This window comes from Scomber scombrus, chromosome 11, assembly GCF_963691925.1.
Source record: "Scomber scombrus chromosome 11, fScoSco1.1, whole genome shotgun sequence".
Classification (NCBI taxonomy): Eukaryota; Metazoa; Chordata; class Actinopteri; order Scombriformes; family Scombridae; genus Scomber; species Scomber scombrus.
In genome coordinates, this window is record NC_084980.1 from 2,286,408 (window position 1) to 2,310,541 (window position 24,134).

Here is a 24,134-nt window from a genome sequence, read left to right on the forward strand (position 1 = left end):
TAGAGGAGTCTATGTCAGAGATTCATTTTGATCCCACATCTGGCTCATCATCATGACATGTGTTCACAAACAGAAAAAAATCATGTGTTCAGCCCACTCATTAGTGCCAACTTGTGACAGAACAATAATTCTCCACCTGTGTTCTCTCTCTCAAACTAAAATATCTCCCAGACTGATGATTCAGAGTTTATCAAATGGAGTCTGAATGTTCTGAAGTCAGTTGGAAGTATCTGTTTGATACCTATGGTTTCCAGGGAATAAATGTTTTTAAAAGGTAAATTTAATCTCTACATGTCTTTGAATTGTTTTTCCTTTGTGTCCTAAACTGGTGTGAAATAAACACATCTAAGAGTCTACAGCAGGGATGTCAAATATACGGCCCGCGGGCTAGAACCGGCCCTCCAAGAGGTCCAATCTGGCCCACTGGATAACTTAAAAGTAATTCCATTTTTTCTGCTGCTTCAGAACTTTTTCCACACTAACCAGATAATAATTAAATGGAAAAAAAAACAATGAATACATATCGTGGTCATATTTAAACTATTCATATATTGAACATTGTGCAAAATAATGTGAAAAAAACGTACATATTGTTGAAATTGCATTACTATTAACATTACTAATTAGCACTATAAACAAAGTACAGCTGGTGGGTCATTTGTTTAGCAGATATTTAGCAACATTTTCACCTGATAATGACGTTTAACAGATCTTCAAAGTCAGTAGGATTCATCCGGTGGAGACCATGAATGTCTGGACCAAAATCTATCCAGTGGTTGTCAAGAATGTAGAGACAACATTCCCAAATGTAGCTAAAGAGAGTGATGGAATCTCCTGGTGGCTGTCAGGAGAAATGCTTTGATTAAAAAAATAATAAATCGATTTTAAAAAATAAGCTGAAGTCAGTTGAAGATGTTTTATTAAGTAACATCAATTAAAATACATGTAAACATACAGTACCTCAGGCACTTTGAGGAGCTATCAGGTTTACCTTTCTTTGTTCTGTAGCTAGCTATGTTCTAACCAGTCCACAGCTCTACCTCACATTCCTAAAGAGTCCTCCCATCATTCTAGCCAGTGCCTGTCACAGTAAAAAAAGAGGTTCTAGAAATATAAACTACGTCCCAGGTGATCACCCAAAGTCTCTTTGCTGTCCAACTTCTCAGCTCTGCTCAGGCAGAGAAGGCGGCTGTCTGTCAAGGATGCTAGCCAGTGTTTTGAACGGCTGTCCCCAGTCTCCGAGGGAGCTGAAATCCCCTGTACTGTCAATGACCCATGATTCCTCTATAGAGCTGAGCGAGCCGGCCACCGAGCCGTCGCCCTCATAGGCGTAGGTGGCCAGCGAATCATACGGCGGCACCGCGTAACCCTGCTGGCTCTCCTCCAGCCGCTGCTCGATGAACTCCCTGATCACTTCGGCGTCGCCCTCGGTCACTCTGGGACGGTGATCGGGCGGTAGCTCTTTGTTCACGGCGGCGATGACGTCGGCCGTTTGACGATGTATGTCAGGTGATCTGACGTTGTCGCAGCGACTGTTGAGGTGCAACAGAACACCGTCGCCGTAGCCGTTTTTCTCCTTCTTGGAGGTGCTGCTGTAAGTGCTGGTGCGCTGAGAGTGGGTGTTACGCAGAGTGCCCATGTCGAAGGCGTGGGTGTCCTCCTCGCCACCACCTTCATCGTCATAGTGGATGACGTTATCACGGATGTCCTCTTTGGACGTCATCAGAGTCTCTTTCTCTTTGTGGCGTCTCTGGCTCATGTATAATGCAGCCATGACTGTAAGACAGGAAGACAGTAAGATGATGGATTAGTCAATCATATCATTTTATTCATAGCTCTGAAACAGCTGGAATAATCCCACTGAAAAGAGACAGCAGTAGTTTAGTTCTCCATTAGCTGCAGATATTCTTCCTACATAATCCGTAACAATACATAACATTACAACATATTAAAAAAAGGTTGGGAAAAAAAGGATAAAAGAAGATAGCTCAACAGATGGAAAGACACTTCTCCACAAAACAACACAATGAACACATTTTCTAGCAGAGGTAGACTGTTTGGCTTTTTATTTAGTTTTATTAAAAGACTGGTGATTAAAAACTGATCACGTTAATCTGCTATTTCCTATTTCTCATTTTAGTTATTGACGAGATTATAGACATACAGAAGAGTGTTTGTGCTCGAATGAATTTCAAGAACTGATTTTCTAATGTTCCTTTTCTGACATGACCGCTGTTGAACTATGGAATCATTCATATTTAAATCCTACAAACAGTGACTTCAAAATTCTTCTAATTTATTCCACAGTTTTTCATTAATCTCAACCTTATTCACCTCTCTCTGTTTTTTTTAAATTGTAATTTTCTCTCTCAGCTCTACATTTTAAATTCTTAATAAAACAGTCACTCATATGTACGCTGACAGATGTATTGGTTGCTGTAACCATTCCCTCTCTCTGTGCTGATTCCTTTCTAACACAGCCACAACCTCTCTGATTGGGGACAAAATTCATAATCATCTCAGAAGGTGAAGAGCCACTGTAGATTTAGTTGCCAACAGAATTGTAAAGAATCACAGTGGAACGGTAGAGTAGCTCTTTGGGGAATATTGTGGAAATAAGCAAATATATGTGGGTCAATGACGTATAAGGATTTTCAACAACTCAATTTTAAATAATAAAAACAAGCATATCTAATGCAGTAGTTCAAACATTCAGAATGTTGTGTACCTGAAAATTCATATTACAATTTGAAAGTGATTTTAATGGGGTTTTTTCAAGACTAATTAGCACTGGCCTTAAAAAAAAGTCATTTGGTGCGACCATGTTCATCTTGAAATATCTTATATAAATAAAAGACCATCATTTACAAAGATTTTAAAAAAAAATGCAAATACTTTGTTTCCAAACACTTTATATTACTGAAAACTTGTAAAAAAAAAAGATGTGAAGCGTGTTAAGTAAATTGATTTATTTCAAGATGAATCATGGTCGCACCACATGACTCTTTTTAAGGCCAGTGCCAATTAATCTTGAAAAACCCACTAAAATCACTTAATTTCAAATGTATAATATGGATCTTCAGGTACACAACATTCTGAATGTTTGAACTACTGCATTAGATATGCTTGTTTTTATTATTCTACAATTGAGTTGTTCTAAATCCTTATACGTCATTGACCCATGTACGTGTTGTGATGAATGACACTTTCAACTGTTTTATATTTGAGTAACTTAGATTCTAAAAAAAGATTTTAAAGACAATGAAGCTGATGGTACCCAGGGGACGTTCATGCGACCGCTTATTAGGGAAATATATGTAAAGAGGAAAATAGTCACGTGGAGGATATTCTCTGATATTATTAAGTAGCAAATATGCGAGAAAAAGGATCATACATTTATGAGAAATACAATGTGTCTGGATAGGATGATATGGTGACTCTGGGCTAAGATAACAAGTATCTCCTTATTGTTAAACTCAACTGAAAAGTGCAATTGATCACTTCGTCACCTTTTTTCATGACTTTGTGAGTAAACTGCAGTCAATAATGGCTTCTTTTTTTTTTTTTTAGAAGTAATTATTTATTTATTATTGTTTCTGCACTTTTAAGGACTGCATCTCAATTTCGTTGTGCTCTGTACAATGACAATAGAAACATTCTACAGAGCATCCAGAACGTATTCACACCCCTTCACTTTCCCCACATCTTGTTATGTTACAGCATCATTCCAAATTCTTTTTTTTTCTTTCTCATTTTGTTTTTGTCTTGTTTTGTTTTTGTTTCTTTTAACATATATGACCATAGTACACTGTTGAAAGTTCTGGAGTGCAAAAGCAGGAAACCCCCCCCCCCCCTTCACACTTGATTTAGTGTGAACTATCTTCTCAAGCCCTGGCAGTCTGAGTACTTGACAGAATGTGAATGAGGGTTCATCAACAATGTTGGGTTAACACTTTGATTGAAAAGAACAACTCTGGTTAAATCCAGCGAACCGATGAACAGCTGTGTGTAAATGAGCGTGATGTCAGGGTCTAACAGGATGACGCTTCACTCTCAGCTCACATACAGGGTCATTTACTCTCAGCTCAAGTCTGCATGTGAGAGATATCGAGTGCCAAAAGTGAGCGGCAGCAGCTTTGAAGCCCTGCTGCTCACTGAAATCTACACACACACACTCCCACTCGTAGGCATGAATTGATAACACACACACACACACACACACACACACACACACACACACACACACACACACACACACACACACACACACACACACACACACACACACACACACACACTCCTGTCCTGGTTCGCTCACTGAACATCTGCATTTATTTACCTGTCAATGCACGCTCATACTAACATTAACACACACCACTGCACACAGTTCAAACCTTATATTTCCAATAAGTGTCATTCCTCACATGGTGTGATATAACAGCAGATCTCTTGTATTCATGCTGGTTTCCCCTCAGACACCGTACACACAAAGCATAGAGAACGTAGCTTCTGCAGTGATGTTTGTGATGTCTTTAACAGTGAAAATGTCACGGAGCGGCGGAGGTAATGTAAGGTAATGAAGTTAGCTGTAGGCATTTTCAGCTGGGCAGGTGTGAGAAATCTTTCTAAAAAAACTACGAATGAGGAAGCTGGAGGAGTATAATGAATATAATGATGATTCATTTATTTAAAAAAAAAAAAAAAAAAAAAAAAATTAGCAAATTTAGCTTTGAAGAAAAAATGCTTTTGCATGTGTTAATGATTGAGACAAAGCATGTGCAGGAATAATATTAAAAAGTAGCTAATTATTAAAAACAATCAAAAATCTAAAGGGACTAAAGGGTTAGGTCAAATAAATAAAACAACAGACTGCTTTGTGTTTTTTTTAATTATTATTTTTTCTTTCAATTAATTTAATACTATCATTTTGCTTTGGGCTTGTTGTCAGTGACAGTGTCTGCCACCTTATACAGGGTGCATGGGTGCTGTCCCAATAGCTACAGGGCTACATTTAGATTCAACATGCTTAATACATTATTCCTAAATATTTAAAATAAGGAAATAAATGAGTTTTTAGTATAGAGTCATGGAACACATACTGATCCCCCTGCTTCCATGTAAACATAGAAATCACCCTAAAACCAATAAAAGAATGAGATTCATGAGTGATCATAACTGGCTACTCATGAACTTGATGCATATATTCCTCCAAATGAGATGTGGTGGAAAATATATACTTTTGAATATGTTGTGCATTTCTGATATGTATCTTTACTAAAGTACACATTATACAGTCACTGGCCTCTTCATTAGAAACACCTGTTCATGTTGAATCTATTTCAATCTAATACAACAGCTCTGCTATAAATTCTACATTTATGAAGTTTATACATTTTCAGTTTTTGTTAACATTGTCAAAAAAGTGATACTTCTACTGTATGTTTACTATTAAAGTCATAGTGGCTGATGGTGGTGTATTAGGGTGCATCATATTGAATGGCGTTCCTAATATTTTGCCTCCCTCATGTATGTTAATGGAGTGGACAAAATATTAGGAACACCATTATATTGCATTAGACTGTACCTAATAAAGAGGCCAGTGAGTGTATATTTTTTAAATATGTACCTTTAATATGATATGATGCATTGTTGATATGTCACCATAGGCCTGATTGTAAAATAATGTATTTGGTTACCCCACAACAACCTCCTCATGATCATTTTGCCTCGAATTATTTTCCTTAAGAAGATGAGATCAGTCCAGCGTGACTGTGTTTATTTAATTGGAAAGAAGGTTGCAGTGACCAGAACATTTGCCTCTGGTTTATGCCGGATAAGGAACGATTCCCGCTCTTATTGTTATTCGAGAGGTTCTGAGTGTACCATAAGCAGAGGAGAAACAGTGATTGGTTGACGAGCATTAGATGACATAGGCGAGAGGCACGTTCCCATTGGTGGAGGAGGGAAGTGGAACGGACAAGGAGTTAATAAAGTTTTGTATTCATACATATTTTCTGTTGTTTCTGCAGAAATAACTCAAGTCTTTTATAATAAAGATATTGAACTTTTGCTGTTAGAATGAAGTAACAGAGAGAGTAATGGAGGATGATCTGCAGATATATTCACATTTTACCAGTTTTTTTCTCACTTATTATGTTCATTAGTTATTCTCTAACTGTGTCTGTCTGATGTTTGGTGATGGGGGGGGGGGTTTAGTGTGGCTGTGGTGTGTTTTTCAGAGCTTTTTCCTGGTGAAAGTAGCTGGAGATGAAGTTAATGAGAGCAGTGAGAATAAATTAAAGCTGGAAAGTTTGTTAAACCAAATAAAACACTTGAGCTGAAGGGAGTTGGTAATAATGACCTGTGGGTGCATCACTAAAACTGATCCATTGTTAATATAAAAAGTATTGATTAGTAGGAAATGGTGAGGAACATGTTCTGGCTCCATCCTCTACTGGACTCTAATTCTCTAATAATCACATGCATGCAATCCCCAGCTGAACTCTGCATGTACATAGCCGGCCAATCAGGACACGACCGCCGGTGAAGTCTGCGTCACACAGTATGAAAGGTTACATCTTGCTGTTGCTCTCATCCTTCTCACTTCAGCAATGAATCTGCTCACTGATCTCACTTCTCCACACATGTAGTCGCTGCTCCAGCAAGCTTGTTCTTACAATACTTTAATGCTTAAAGGGGATGAATTCTGCACATCTCCAGCTCTACATTTATATTCTGAGGCTCGACCCGAATATATTTGCATAACTTACAGTTCAAAACTGCCCATCACTTCAGCCTCTTCCCAGTAGTGGAACCTGCAGCTTTCAACATTCAGACAGTGGTTGAAAGTAACTAAATACACTCACTCAAGTACTGGACTTAAGTATCATTTTCAGTTACTTGTACTTTACTGTAGTATTTCTTTCTTCATCTCAGAGGGAAATATTGTACTTTCTACTCCACATTTATCTGCTGACCCTTTGGAGGGGCCCCACTCCTAGGTTGGGAACCACTGGACTAAACTAGCTAACTGTATATAAAGTAGTGTAAACTAGCTCCACCTCCAGCAGCTACAACAGTAACATGCTGCTCTAACACTGATGCTTCACTATTAATAATCTAATGATGTCATAATAATAATATATCAGTCAGAGGGACCAAACCACTACTTTTACTGTAATACTGCATACTACATCACTATAATACTGCAGTACTTTTACTGTAATACTGCATACTACATCACTCATAATACTGCAGTACTTTTACTGTAATACTGCATACTACATCACTCATAATACTGCAGTACTTTTACTGTAATACTGCATACTACATCACTCATAATACTGCAGTACTTTTACTGTAATACTGCATACTACATCACTCATAATACTGCAGTACTTTTACTGTAATACTGCATACTACATCACTATAATACTGCAGTACTTTTACTGTAATACTGCATACTACATCGCTCATAATACTGCAGTACTTTTACTGTAATACTGCAAACTACATCACTCATAATACTGCAGTACTTTTACTGTAATACTACATACTACATCACTCATAATACTGCAGTACTTTTACTGTAATACTGCATACTACATCGCTCATAATACTGCAGTACTTTTACTGTAATACTGCATACTACATCACTCATAATACTGCAGTACTTTACTGTAATACTGCATACTACATCACTCATAATACTGTAGTACTTTTACTGTAATACTGCATACTACATCACTCATAATACTGCAGTACTGCATACTACATCACTCATAATACTGCAGTACTTTTACTGTAATACTGCATACTACATCACTCATAATACTGCAGTACTTTTACTGTAATACTGCATACTACATCACTCATAATACTGCAGTACTTTTACTGTAATACTGCATACTACATCACTCATAATACTGCAGTACTTTTACTGTAATACTGCATACTACATCACTATAATACTGCAGTACTTTTACTGTAATACTGCATACTACATCATCATAATACTGCAGTACTTTTACTGTAATACTGCATACTACATCACTCATAATACTGCAGTACTTTTACTGTAATACTGCATACTACATCACTCATAATACTGCAGTACTTTTACTGTAATACTGCATACTACATCACTATAATACTGCAGTACTTTTACTGTAATACTGCATACTACATCACTCATAATACTGCAGTACTTTTACTGGAGTACAATTTGTCATGTAGGTGTTTTATGTGTAATGGAGTATTTTTACATTGCTGTATTGGTACTCTTAACTTACATTATTTTACCTTTATTGGATAGAGACTTTTGAAGAAGAAGGCAGGAAACATAGGTAGAGAGATAGGTATGATATGCAACAAGATTGACTGGCTGGAATCCAACCAATGACCATGTGACCATGTGGCATGCACAGTAACCATTTGACTTCCATTATGCTTCCTTGGGTAAAGGCTCTAAATATTTCCATCACTGCATTCAGATGGTTGTGTTTATTGGTGGAAAGACTAGTGACATGTAGTAAATGGAGGCTGTTATAATCCTGGTAAACTGGTTAACAGTAAGTTAGCTGTCTAGTGAATTAGATTTTCCATTCTTTGAGCAAAATGGGTGAAAAATTGGGTAAAACAAAATAAAAAGTTCATGTACTATGTGAACATTTCTGCTCTGCTGTTGTGAACTTTCTGTCCACCCTCGCAGGACAACACAAACCAGCTTCTGTTTCGTGTCTCAGGCTGATTTTTTGAACCAGTCATCAAAGAAAAAGACACACACATGGATTAGTGAGAACAGAGCGCTGCTTTAGAGACTGCTGTCTGTGTCAGCTGCTGAGTGCAGAGCGACACACAGAGCTGTGGATTAGTTTCAAAACTAAAAGATCATTATAATACACAGAACACAGCCGGTCTATGGGACAGACGTAGGCTTTTATTGAACTCTAAAAGGTGACTGTGATTTTGCCATCAGGGCCACTCGGGCTTTGGAAGGACCTGCCTGAGGAAATCAGGCTCGCAGTATCAGGAACTTCTTTTAAATCACTTCTTGAAACTCATTTCTACAGACTAGCTTTAATGTGATATCATTTGTTAAATGTCAGCCTTGTTACTGCTCTCTGTGTTGTGTGACTTTGCTTTGTTTTGTTCTGCCTTTGCTCTGTCAGTCAAAGCACTTTGTAAACTCTGGTGCTACAATATGAATAAAGGTATTATTATATGTACTACATGTTGGAAAGGTTGTATAGCCTTTAGTCTCATACTGTAGTTTCAGGAACTACTATAGACACATAGGTGTCTTTAGTAATGACGGGCATCATCACAGCTGTTAGATTTATTATAATTATTTATTAAAAAGCCAGCCAGAGTCTCAAATCAAGACTACAAATGTCCAAGTGTTCTGTCTTGTATACAAACCATTATATAGAAGCAGAATATGTTTTAAATTGGCCCAAACGTCAAGCTGCTGGATGTCTTATTAAAGTTTAGCCTTTAGTTTACAGTTAATGGTGCACACAACTACAGTTTAATGATTTGATGTACTGCACCAATACGTTTCATACGTTTTTAACCTGCAGTCCACTTTAACCTTTGACTTTTTATGAAGCCAAACCAAATATTTAAAGATTAATTTGAACCAGGAGACACTCCACCTCTCACGTGACATTGTCTGACAGATTGAAAGTATTGAGTGGGATTGGCACATCATGTGACTGTCAGGTGATAATTCACTTTATCTTTAGTCTGAAGAAGAGCACTGAGCTCAAAATGTCACTTGTGGTATCTTATTAAATCTACTTCCTTCTTGCTCTGACAAGACAGTATATGTTGTTGGTCCACACACTCCAGAGTGACACATACAAGTGTTTTCTGATCTGAAGCCCCCATCAGCAGACTGCATCATTTGTCTCTGCCTTCCAAAAGTGTTACAAATCACTGAAAAACAGCATTGATTTATGATGTGACAACATAATGGTTTAAGGGGAAATATTCTACACATCTGGTGGCTTTATTGTAATAGCTTTGCATGATTTACAGTGCAAAGAAACTCCCTTTTTCATCTTCTACTGGTCCTTTATGCAGCCAAGCCTCAGTTCAGCCTCTGTCTGAAACAGGCTGTTTTAGCTCCTGTCTCTTTAAGAACTCCCCTCCCACTCTGTTCTGATTGGCCAGTTCCTGGAAGCTGCATCTCAGCCGACCTCCAGCTGCTATGTCATGAAGCCATGAAACACACTTTAGTAGTCAGATTTCACAACTTTTTCTCATTCTTTACCTGAAAGGTCAACTTCTCAAATACATCTAATGTGTTCAAGGCGGGTTGAGGTCCTAGTTTTTGACTTGCAGGGAGCATTTCCACATATATTAACTAAGTTTTTGGACCTTTGACCATGTGTAACATCAGACATCATAATACATATATACAATATGAATAAGTTAACCACAATAAGTATAACATGTCCCCTTTAAGGTTTGGTTAGGTTTGGAAAACACTGTGGTTTGTATTCACATAAGTGCTTTCCCTTAGCAAAAAGTAGTATACTTGAAGTTCATTTTATTAAGTATGCTTGAGTGTAAGTAAAAGTATAGCAAGTATACTACGGACCATGTACCTGTAGTGTACTAGAAAGTATACTAATTTAATACCTCTCCGGACTAAATTGGAACATTTTTAAGTTCATAGAAGTACACTTTAAGTATACTTTATAAGGTCATTTTAAGTTTACAAAAGTACACTTTCAAGTATACAACAAGTACACTCATCTATATACTACTAGTGTACTAGGTTTATACTTCTAGTCCACATTTTAGTTTATTGAAGTATACTTAAAGTATACCACAAGTACACTCTTCTATATACTGCCATTGTACTAGTTATATACTATATGATGTTGAACATATAAGTTTATAACAGGGGTAATACCTCAAAGCCAATGTTTTTATTCTGCTAAATGAAATGTAAGCACGAGTCAATGACTTGACCTTATTCTGTACTTGGATCCAGATATACTAAGTATTAGTACTTTGTGGCAGAAAGAAGTAAAAAGTAGAAGCTTTAGTATTAAAGTATAAGTGTAAGTCTTAGTATTAATGTACTTTTTTCTTTATACTTTTCAGTATAAGCCAAGTATACTTCACTATACTATTCTTAAGTATATAAAATATAGTACATACAAAGTTAACTTCAAGTATACTGCCTCAGTTTTAGTATAAAATAAGTATACTTGTAGTACACTTGAATAAACTACTTTTTTGCTAAGGGTTGTTATGGCTAGTTGCTATGGTTACAATAATACCACATGATTAAGTTTTTGGGCACAACCGTGCTAATGCTGTGTTGAGTTGTGTATTAACTCTCCATCCTTTCGTCCGCTCTGATTCATTACTCCACGTCTAATATGCTCACTCGCTCATCCTCTCTTCCACTTTTGATAATGGGCAAATGTATTTGTCCTCCCGCTATATAATCAATAGCAGAAGGAAAAACAAAGGCAGCTGCTTTAACCAGATAATCAATGAGTTAAAAACTGCCCTGTGAGGCTTCTTCTGTTCCACCTGGCTAACACTGCCACTGCTGTGTAGCTGACTGGAATACATCACAGTCCCATCAGACCCACAAACTGAATTTGAGATATTTAAACACCTGATTTCTGTTGTAAACTCGTGTATTTCAGAGGGTAGCTGTGTGTTGACTGGAGAATTTAGTGTTTTATGCCTTCTTGGTCATTTTAATCAATATCAGATGCCTTTTTCTTCTTGTAGATATGCATCATTTCTGTCTTCTTTCTGTCATATCAAATGCAGACAGCAGTGGAACCCTTTAGAAAAAGAATCTGAAAAGTCTCTCTGGTTGGAAGAGTTGAAGGCTTTCTGTGTTAAATCATTCAATGAGAAACTCTTAAATCTTGACCTCATTCTATCAAACTAACGGCCGACAAACAGATGAGCTGATTGAGAACTAATGATCAGTTGCAGTTACAGTGGTGAAACATTTATCAGACATGAGCAAAGGACTTCAAGCTTTACAAATCAAATCAGACACCAACATGGATCCTTTCCTAGAACACTATTTGAATTGAGAACTAGTCAAAAAATGAAAGAAAACATGAAACCCTTGAATTACCATGAGGAATCTGACTTCAACAAACAATGAAGCCTTTTCTTTTCAAGCAGACCTGGACATTACTTCATCTGCTACACTAATGGATTTTCTTGGGTACAGTTAGGTACAGGTATTTTTGACCAAATACCTCGATATTGATATCAAACAAATATTGTAGGGATGACTGTTGGTGCTCTGACAAAAATATTTACACAATGCGATTTTTGATAATCATCAGTAATGTGGATATAATGACTAAGTGGGTAAAATGCAAATAATAGAAAAGCTAGAACAATCTGGTAAGTTCAGAAACGTACCTTTAAAACCAGGAAAAGACAACTCTTACGCCACATCATGATATTACAGTATACCAAAGTAACCAGTCAGTTAAACGTAGGGAGGCAGAATAATGATAATAGAACAGCTAGAACACCAGGAAAAAAACACCTATGCTATATCATGATATTACGATATACAAATTCTAAGATGATATGTAGTCTCATATCACAATGATATAATATTAATATATTGCTCAGCCCTAGGTACAGGCATAATGGATATTACACTTAACCTGTTCTAAATAAAGGTTAAATGTCCCAGCGACAGATTTGCTATGAGCTTCTAATCAGAGGTTCCTGTCCCGCGTCATGACCAGTGTAAGCTTATGAACTCCCACAAACTCTCCATCAGTACAGATACACATAATTACAGTACCAGACAGGCTGCTGGAAGACTTTTTACACTGCCAAAAAGAGACAAATGCCATCAAACAAACAGTCACCTACAGAACTATGAAGGAATGGAACTCACTCCTGCAACCCATTACACATAAACTCAGTAAAGTTCAATTGAAATCACTTGTAAAACATCTTTTGAAAAAAATATCATAAATCATCATAAATAAATAGGTATAGTAATAACACTGTATTGATTATACTGTGTAACATGTGTCAGTATTGATTGTTAATGGGAGCTTATACATACATGTATAGATGTGTGTGTATGTTTGGATAGGGACATGGGCACAATAATATAGGCCTGATAAAGACTAAATAGTCTTATATTATATTATCTTATATTATTATTCTGATCTATTAAATGATTATACAAGTTTAGTATATTAAAAACCTTTCACTTCTTAGGATACTTTCTCTTATTTTCTTTATTATGTTGTAATGTTATATGTTGTATACATTGTGCATTGTGCTTATGGTTGGACCCCAGGAAGAATAGCTTCAGCAAGGCTGCAGCTAATGTGGATCCTAATAAAACTAAACCACTGAACAGCTCTGTGATGGACTGTATTCTGACATAGTTTGACTTTGTTCAACTCTGAGCCCTAACTTAAACCCCCCAAACCTCTCCCTTAAAAGCCACATGATCATGTGATATAAAACCTAAATACCCCCGTCAGTCAGTATATGATCTAGTCTTGAGCACATTGTCTACATCAGATCTCTATAAAGCTCAGAGTAAATGCATTCAAGCCAGATTTGAAATCCACTCTGGGTGGTGTGATGGTGTGAAACACATTGGAGCCAGATGTTAAAAAGGTGTAAATGCATTCATCTGGCCCAGATACATACGTAATCTTTTACTCCTACCAACTATAACTTCATTAGTAAGCTCTCTTTGATAGTAGCCTCCACAGGATGTGTCCCCTGTGATAATAGCAGCGGAAGTCACATTGAAATGATGCTGGAATCCTTTATCACTCTCTCTGTCTTATTAAAGAAACAAGAGGGAAGAGACTCAGGTGATTTAAGCTACAGTTATAGATAAACTGCTGTGCAGATGTTAGTCTTTTCTGGGCGTTTTGGCAGTTACCAAACAGCTTCAGGTGAATTACCAGCATCAGTGAAACATTAAATATAACATTAAAAAATAGCCTAAATCTTAATTTAACCCTTTACAGCAACACCATACAGTCTACACCCAAAATCTGATGCAATGCATTTTAAGTTTTTTTTTTTTTTTTTTAACGTTTGAAGCATCTTGAGTTACAACTACTGCAACTCAAGTGTTATACAAATAAATAAACATCTTATCCTAAACATCTTAAAAATGCTGCAATGTCTGATGGTAACCAGGCAACGTACAAATGAAAAGCCATCTAGAATTTCATACACATTCAGCAGTAGTTGGAAACAGGAAGTGAACTGTTGGGTTATTGCCTCCATCCAGCCCTGCTCCTCTGAATGAAGGAAATGATCAACTTGTATAGAAGTCATGTGACCTGCACCACTGCTCCAGGTCATGGTGTTTTTGGGTGACTGACATTGTGACCTATTGAGTCATTTTTCTCGGGATTACAGCCTCAAATGTGGCCAATGACAACACTGTTGACCAAGATCAACAGTAACCACACGAGGGGTTCTGGGTTTGAACCCGCCAGCCAGCTGGGGCCCTTCTGTGGGGAGTTTGTATGTTCTCCCTGTGCCTGTGTGGGTTCTCTCTGCGTTCTCTCTTGGTACTCCGGCTTCCTCCAAAAGACCAAAACATGTAGCCTAGGTTAATTGCTGATTGCTCGAAATTGCCTGTAGGTGTGAATGGTTGTCTGTCTCGTCTATGTGAGCCCTGTGATTGACTGGCGACCTTTCCAGGTTGTACACCACCTCTCGCACAGTGAAAGCTAGAATTTGCCCCCAGCCACCCTGCGACCCTCTGTAGGATAAGTGGTATGGAAAATGAATAGTCTTAATGTCTGTCTGAGAAACTGGACCTTTATGTTTTATCCTGGTTTACTATTTACCATTCATCACCAATGCTGAGCACATTCTGCAGATGGTTTTCATGCTCCACAATAAGCTTCTGTCATGTGAGTATGAAAAGGTCGCTATGGTGAATGAGTACCCTTTAACACATTTTACTGCCATCTTGAAGCATGACCGTGGCAACATGAATCGAAGAAGAATGCGTATTGGATTGAAACCAGAGGGCCAATAATCAAACATCTCATGATCCATGTATGATCGTTTCCCCCATCTGCTGCTGAAAGTCTTTATTGGAGGCTCTGCATGCAGATGTGGTGTAATAGTGACCATATATGGGAACTGACCCAAAACACCCCACACTCCATTAGAAAACCAATTGTCTGATCTGTGAAGCAGATCAGTGCACAGAGAAGGAAGAAACAACATCCCCCTGGGGTGTTTGCTATAGAAACTAAACAAGGTCATAGTGTAGACCAGGGGCCGGGTTAATGGGGGCTGCTGGTATGTACTGGCGTGTATTGATGTTTCAGCATGTTCAGCTCTTTGGGAGACTTAATAGAAAACCGTCTTGTGTCTGCATCAGGGTTTTTGTGTGTGTGTGTGTGTGTGTGTGAAGTGCTCCCTGCTAGAGGAGAGAAAAACTTAACAGTATGGTACAACTGAGGATTGTGAAATGGAAGGAACGCGGTTTCACACATAATAACAGAAGCACTACAGTGGGTCAGAAGGGAATTCAAAGAGAGAGAGGACACACTGTTTGCAATCTGTCAGTGAAAAATGTATTCTCTGCTCTGAAAGCATGTGATGTTCATTGGCTTCCTTTGTGATTCAGCTTTAACCCAATATTCAGTTTGCTGAAGCTGTGTCACTAAATAGTTTTTCAAGTGCGAGATTTTTACACAAAAAGAGACGATCCAGATAAATACACTCGCTCGAATTTTATATTTATGATTTAGCAGGATCAGCAGCAATACTGTACCCCGGTGCAGGTGAGAGAATAACGCCGCGTAAGCTTTAGAGGAGGATTTATTTAGAGTTGAGAGAAGAGGAGTAGGAGGTGGAGCTGTTGGCTTGGTAAATTACTGAAATCTCTCCAGGCTGTAATGTAGTATAGAGAACTCCTTTTTTTTGACACGAGAGACAAACATACAGCACCTTGCTTCCTCGCCAAACTGAAGTGAGAAATAGGACAGACTGATCTGAGCCCGGAAGCAGCTCACCATGAATAAAATGCAGCAATAAACACTTCCAGCATCGCCCGAAATGCAGTTTATGAAATAAAACTCTGTTGGTTTATACGTTTATTTATAAATCGTATATATATTATCCCTTATCCCCCCTATTATATATATATATATATATAATTCTTGCACTCATGCAGGGACTGTAGGGAGTAAAATCTGCACCTGCAGCCTTTTCACAGCTTCGCTCAGTTCTTAGTAACCGTGACTCGACCTGGGACACGAGTCTGGCAGGTCCCATAATATATGTGCTCTAATTGGGTCCAGTACAGTATGTCTGCTACCTGAGTGGATCCAGGTGGACTCTCAGAACCATTGCTGCTCCTCTCTATTTTCAACGTGATCAACCCTGTCCCCTAGAAATAACTTTCATATACTTCTAAATTGTTTTTCCCCAATTGTGTTGCATTGGCAAATTATTACTATTACTGCTTGGATTATGTTAAGAGGCAAAATGTTGGGAATGAATGAAGTGCTATATTTAGATATCACATTGAAGTAACAAGGAGAAGGTCAGGGTGGATGGTGAGTGTACAAAAACGGAATATGCACGCACATCTAAACTTAATTTAACGGGTGCTGGGTGAAAATAACTGCAGCTGTAATATAAAAGAAGACACCCGCACACTGTATTATGCGCTCCCGTGATTTAATTACATACCAACACAACGTTTTCGACCCTGAAAGGTCTTCGTCAGGTTCAAACAGAATGGTTGGGAATCAAGATCAGTTACTTCTGCAGCATGAAACATTCTACATACACGCACTAAAAACACTGGCTCCTTTTGGACTGAATGAGGAGTTTGATATTAAGCCTTTTTTATGATGAGTTTTGCTATTTGTTAATTCTTTGTCTGTTTCTCTGCAGCTTGTGACCGGGTGCTACCTTTACCCTTCCCACACATGCTCTTTCTGCGGTCAGAACAACCGAGATTTTGTATATTTTTATGATATATATTTGCTTGTGGACACTTGTACAGTTTTTGGGATGTGGGTTGTTGTGGTAGATATGTATATATTCTGTAATGCAGCTTTGTACTGTATATGAATATCTCATGATTTTTCACATAGATGTAACCTAATATGATAAACATGCTGACTGTCAAATTGGTTGAGGTAGGGCTATGACCACTTCCTTTGTATGTATGTGTATATATATCTCCACCATTTACCCTCCACCATTGTATTTGAGTGTCTGAATTCTGAGTGTGTAAATATCTCTAACTACCGTCATGTGACTCTACAGCTGATGGTGATGACACAAAGTGACAATGATCAGTTACTGTCCAAAATCTTGATTTGCTGCACATTATAGAGTGAACTGTAGCATGAGGTTCATGTCCTGAGTCCTGTGTGTAAATAGTTTGGCCAACAAAAACATATTGATTAGTTAGATAAGTTAATATACACAATGAGCCTCATTCACTAATAGGCAGTGCATGCAAAATGCCTGTTGGATTCATGACACGTGCGCACAGGCCACACATTGTTCTTACCTCGGAGTGTTTGTTAGTGAATCAGAATCATTCTAAACTGACAGGTGTGTTCTTGCTATTGGTAATAAGCACCAGTTTATATAAGGAAGTTGTGTTGGGGCGGTGCAGCAGTGGAGAGAGCTGTCAACAACTTTACTGATAATAAAAAAGGAACAATAGTTTCAGAAGTAGAAGGCAATAGAGGCAGATGTGGCTGGTAAACATGTCACCATTGGGAATGTGATTGTGAATCCTGTATACAGCCTGGAGACTAACATGTTGAACCACTAACATGCAGTTATGAGAGACATGGCTGATTTGGAACTAATCCCACTGTCTTCAGGTCCTGTCAGGTTTGGATTAGGTGTCTTATTTTGAAAGTCAATTAATGCACATGAGGTCAATTTTTTGATTCAGATCAAAAACTTGTATCTCTAAGATCATGTGTGTGACTGCCTGTGTGTGTATCCATACACCCAGGTAACATCTTAACCATAGTAACAGTGAAGTTATGACCTTAACAGCTGTGAAACTGTTGTAAACTTCCATCACAGTTTACAGACCCACTTCCTGCCTTATATTTGACTTTACATCATTTCTGTACAGTTGTGTGTTCACAGTTAAACAGCATTATCACTGCTGTTCAGCTTTACCTCCAAATAAAGTGCTTTAGCTGCACTAAATGAAGGCTAAAGCTATTCAAATAAGATCTAAGCTGTAGTGGACCAAGTATAAAAGATACTTCAAGCTAATAAAGACCAAACATTCATCTTTGCTTTATCTCTGTTGATATGCCTTACTTCTGTCCAACAGTTTCCTGATAACTTTACCATTGCTTTTAATAGCATGCCGCTATTTCGCCCTTTTGAGTCTTTTTAAGTCTGAGGTTCTTGGAGAGCAACTTTCTAAATCCAGGCTGAAAAACTAAAAGGTGAATTAATGGGATTTCATGCTCAGAGGCATTGTGCTTTAACCTTCGTGTCGTCCTCCCGGGTCAAATTGACCCCGTCTGTTTTGACTGTTCCTTATTTCCTCCCTTCCTTCTCTTTTTCTTTCCTTCCTCTCTCTTTCCTCCCTTCCTTCCTCCCTCCCCCTTTCTTCTGTCCTTCCTTCTTTCTTTCCCTTCCTTCCTTTGCTTCATCCCTCCCTCCTTCTCTCTTTCTTTCTTCCCCCCTACCTTCCTCCCTTCCTTCTTCATCCCTTCCATCCTTCCTTCCTCCCTCATTTCCTTCCTTCCTTTCTCTCTCCCTCCCTCTTTTCCTCCCTTCCTTCCTCCTTTCCTTCATTCTTCCTCCCTCCTTTCCTCCCTTCCTTCCTCCTTTCCTTCCTTCTACCTCCCTTCCTTCCTTCATTCAGTCGAGGACAACGGGAGGGTTAACCTGCCAGCCGGAGGACAAAGTCATCTTCTTCAATCCTTCTTTAAAACATTATATTGAATAGTCATTTTTGACCAAGTTTTATGTTCTAACAGTTGTGGCTTTCATACTTCTGTGTATTTTTATACATATATATTTGTTTTTTTTTCTTTCTCTGTATGCCTGACTTCACTTCCTTGTGCACAAGAATCACCAACACGTCATATAATAATAATTATATCCTTATGAATATACTGAGCACGTCCAAACTTTAGTCTAGTGCTGACATAATTATTTGATTAATAATCTAAGAATCCCCTCATAAAAAGTGTCTATACCAAATATTGAACCACAGATGTGTTTAGAAAGCATCAATAGTGGATCTGACTGATCAATAAATGTGATTAAACCTTGATTCATGTTTCAGAGAGCAGAGACTATTGGAACAAGCTATTTGAATATATTATTTTGGGCTCTGGGAATGTTGTGATGACATTTGTGTCTATTTTCTGACATTTTCTCAACTTAATTAATTTAAAAAAAAAAAATGATTCAAAAGGAGGTCTGCCCTGATTTTACATATCAAAGTCAGTTTACTGCAGTACAAGTTGCACAGTTAAAAAGAAGTGAGGTTACCAGACCTCTACAACCTGATCATAACATATTAGTTGGGCTGCGTTTTGGGTAATCATCTTTTAATGATGCCAGTTTTAAACACAATGTCTGTTTAAATAGTAATACTTGAATAATTAATAAGATGCCAGGATGCCTTCTCCGCTGCCTCCGAGCCTCTACGGCAAAGAGCTACGCTGCCGTCGTGACACGTGGAGATTTCTCTTCAAGAGAAAAAGGTGGATGTTATGTGTTAGTAGCTATTACCCATCCTCCCCTCCGCTTTCCCTTTATGTCCTCTCAGCTATCCTCCCTCTCTACGGAGGACACCAATAAAGAACGCACAATGCCCTCAGGAGGCTGCGATTCTTCTCTGACATGCCATCAGTCACACACACACACACACACACACACACACACAACCACACAACCACACACACACACACACACACACACAACCACACAACCACACACACACACACACACACACACACATCCCTCCTGATTGGGGTGAATCAGTTGTGAGGGTGGGATAAACAACCCCTTTGCTACAGCTCTCATTTCATTTGTGCTTTATCTGTAATGTTACACACAGAAACACACACACACACACACACACACACACACACACACACACACACACACACACACACACACACACACACACACACAGATGTGAATGCATGTGGCCCTGCTGGTTTTCACCATGCTCGGACAGGTGGTTATGTAACTGTGATTCTCTGTAAAAGGAGCAGAAATGAAATGATACGATAGGAGGGGAGGGGGAGAAAAAAAAAAAGGAGGTAAACGAGGACGCAGCCTCTCTGAGTGTACTTCATCCCCACCTCCCCTTTCCCTCCTTTCCCTTGTCATAATTAGACACTTGTCATGGGTTGCTGGCGCCCTCTGGTGTCACATTACAAACACTCACTCAGTGACAGAGTGCCTCTTCTCATCATCATCAGCTGCAGGCCAGAAACCTTTTCCAAATGAAGGTCTCAACCAAAAACAAGGATGCAAATTTGAACACAATTGAAAGTATAATTTGGGTGGGGGGGTTCTTCTGGGTCAACAAGTAACTTTCACTCGTGGACATACCAAGAAAGACTTTTTTAAAAGGCAGTGGACCCTGATAATGATGTCCTATTTTTTTGGAATTAGAAATCACAAACTCATTTACATTGCAATACAATTACAGTATACTTTATATAGTACTGACTGTGAGGTGGAATTCTAAAAATGTAGCTTTAACATGACGAAACGCGGCGATATTTCTAGTCGAAGTGAATTTTGTCTCGCGAAGCTATAATTAAGGGACGCACCAAAAAAAAAAAAAAGACGATCGGTTTTCTATCGCTCATTCGCACGTCATGTCTTCTTTTTATAATGTCACGTGTGGATCATTAACCTTGTTGCAGCTTCTACCTGCTGAGAAGATCTCAGTCAGCAGTAGGAGATGAGGAGAGGAGCAGGTTAACCTCAGGTCTCTACACTGAAAGCCTGAAGTAGGAGGAGCGGAGGAATGTAGCGCATCTATGGAAGCCTAATGATGCAAAAAGTCAAATGAGTCACACTAACAAATTATAACACTATTTATATGTTGTTCTACTTTTATTTCTGTGTTTTTTTATTAGCAATATGTTATAATTTGTGATAATTTGATTATTTATATTTATATATTAGAAATTGTTTCTACTCTTTACAATTTACTTTTTAGTATTTGTGATTATATTTAACTTTTGTATTTATGGTTGTTATTTCCATAAATACCAAAATGATCCATCTATAAAATATCTATATGGAGAAACCTTTGACAGTGCTGCATACTGCATATGATAATTATATATTTAGAAAGTAGAAAAAAGTGATTCATTACAAGATGATTAATTTCCATTTTGTGAATTTTAAATAAAAGAACAGTCATGTATTTCCTCATTGAAGTTTTCTTAAAAATATAGTTAAAATCTCGTCTCGATCTCTTGAACCCAATATCGTGTCTCGTCTCGTGGGCTGAGTATATCGTTACACCTCTAGCTTTAACCCTTCATATACTGACTCAAAATTAGTCTCTACACTAATTAACATTCATGGATTCTCCATCAGTCATTAATAAATGTTTGATTCATCTTATGGAGAAAAAAAAATGTCCAGGAGAACATTTTTTTTAAATATATGATGAATACAACATGTTTGAATGCTGACAGGTCAAACTTGTATATATATTTATATTTGCATATAAAAAATGTGTATCAGCTGGACAAAAATTTGATGCATTATTATATGCATATATTATATTATTTCCATTTTCATATGCTGTGGGACACACTAGGAAAAGTCTTGCTAAAAGAAATGTGTATTGGGTGATTTTACAGCTCTACAATGCAAAAATCCGATGGCCAAATGAAAGAAAATTAACTGGACTTATTAAATATTCAAGTCCAACTATAATCACCTTTTCTGCAGCTCATTTTGTAGAGAAACAATCAGTGTCTGTGTTGGATTGAGAGGAGGCGGCACGCTGCCAGAGTGCTGCTGTTACACGGCAGGAAACGAGACAGACAGTAAATACACAGCTGTCACGAGCATGACAGCGTGTTGTTAAGCAGTGATATTGAAGAGTGATGACCAAATCAGCATCTTACCAGGATCAGGTGATGTTTACATGTTTGTGTACATGGTGTTTAATGTGCTGCAGCTGAGCAGCTTAATCAGCCATGGAGCTGCACTCTTCCCTGCTCAACGTTTGTTTGGCGGCTCTTTCAAAGTTAAGGTGCAGGACAGGATGTGTGTTCCTGCCCATTTACATACACAGATAATGAATTCATGCATAAATAAATGAGGGGACCATTATGAACCCAGATTTAAAAAAGGAATACACAAATATACATTTGTCAGATTTTTTCTCAGAAGAGAACAAGGAAAGTTAGAACAGACACTATGTTGCTGTAGGAGCCACATATACATTTTCTTTTTTTTTTAACCAGAATTTATGGTTTTTAATATATTGCCTATATAACACATTTTTAAATGAAGTCATTATATTTGAATTTATGTTTGAAATAATGCATTTTTGGCCAATTCTAAATAACTTGGTGGACCAACAACATCTCTTCTTCACTTTTGTAACATTATTATGGCTAACATGTTAGCACACAATGTAAGTCTATATTTACTTTCCTTGTAGCTCTGGTTTGGTCTCCACTTAACCAAAAATCTGTGTATTCAGCTGCTAAATGCTCCTCCATGTTCACCAGCTAGTCTACAGCTCTCTCTCTCTGTGTGTGTGTGTGTGTGTGTGTGTGTGTGTGTGTGTGTGTGTGTGTGTGTGTGTGTGTGTGTGTGTGTGTGTGCGTGTGTGTGTGTGTGTGTGTGTGGTGCTGGGCAGGTTGTGTATTGAGGGTTTATCAGAGGTTTTTTTCGCCTGACTGCTGCTGCTGGAAACAAGGCAGATGAGAGCCCAGAGAGACAACCCAAAAATATGAACTATAAGAGACAAGAAAGCACTGTAGAGCAGCACTGATGGTTGGTTCTTTTTAGCTTTGCCAATGCAAGTTTCCCCATTCACATTACACACTCGTATTATTGGTAACATAAAACATGGTGGAAGTTTAATGTTTGGTGTCAGATACTTCAGAATTGGCCACTGTGGCTTGATTGATCTACAATGCCTACCTCCAAAAGGTATATTCACTAAATTCACTTTAAATTGTATATTGCATTATATTGTATATTTTTAGGTTTGTTTTAATTTGTACTTTTATTTTATTTTATTTCTGCACTTTATCATACAGCCTCATCCTCAGACCTTGTTGTTCTTATTTTAGTATTTAGTATTTAGTATTTAATGTTTTAGTATGTTGTTCTTTGATGTCTTTGTGTATTAAGCTGATGAACCCTAAATTTCCCCAAGGGGATCAATAAAGTTTTCATCTATTATCTATCTATCTATCTATCTATCTATCTATCTATCTATCTATCTATCTATCTATCTATCTATCTATCTATCTATCTATCTATCTATCTATCTATCTATCTATCTATCTATCTATCTATCTATCTATCTATCTATCCATCCATCCATCCATCCATCCATCCATCCATCCATCCATCCATCCATCCAACTATCTATCTATCTATCTATCTATCTATCTATCTATCTATCTATCTATCTATCTATCTATCTATCTATCTATCTATCTATCTATCTATCTATCTATCTATCTATCTATCTATCTATCTATCTATCTATCTATCTCCACACAGCTTACTGTAAGTAGAAATGTGGTGCTTTTCTTCTCCATGTAGGCTCCCTATAAACTGTAGACTTCACTAAGTCAAAATGAGGTTCACTGCAAAAGTACACAACAATTGTTGCCAGGTTTTCCGTTTACACTTTCAAACAAGCTAAAATGAAAGGAATAAATACATTTTGACATGACTGAGAGTACACTGTGTTAAAAAAGCACAAAGCTGCAACTTGGAGTGGTGTGTCACCTCGGTGATCTCATGGTCAAAAATGGAAACTGTTGCAGAATGATTAGGTCACCTCCAGAGTCTGGTGGATCCTATCAAGGTCCTACTCTGTAATGGAGACACAACGGCTGAGCAACCGAGTTCCTGTAAAGTTCCTATAT

General features: G+C 37.9%; 1 protein-coding gene across 1 annotated transcript in view; it reads right to left on the minus strand.

Moving 5' to 3' along the window:
- Positions 1-1,162: 1,162 nt before the first annotated feature.
- LOC133990191 (cadherin-12-like) overlaps positions 1,163-24,134 on the minus strand; it is a 110,591-nt gene continuing 87,619 nt past the window's right edge. The window contains exon 12 of the mRNA XM_062428400.1: positions 1,163-1,776. Within this exon, the coding sequence (XP_062284384.1) occupies positions 1,163-1,776 (614 nt within the window). The remainder of the gene's footprint in view (positions 1,777-24,134) is intronic.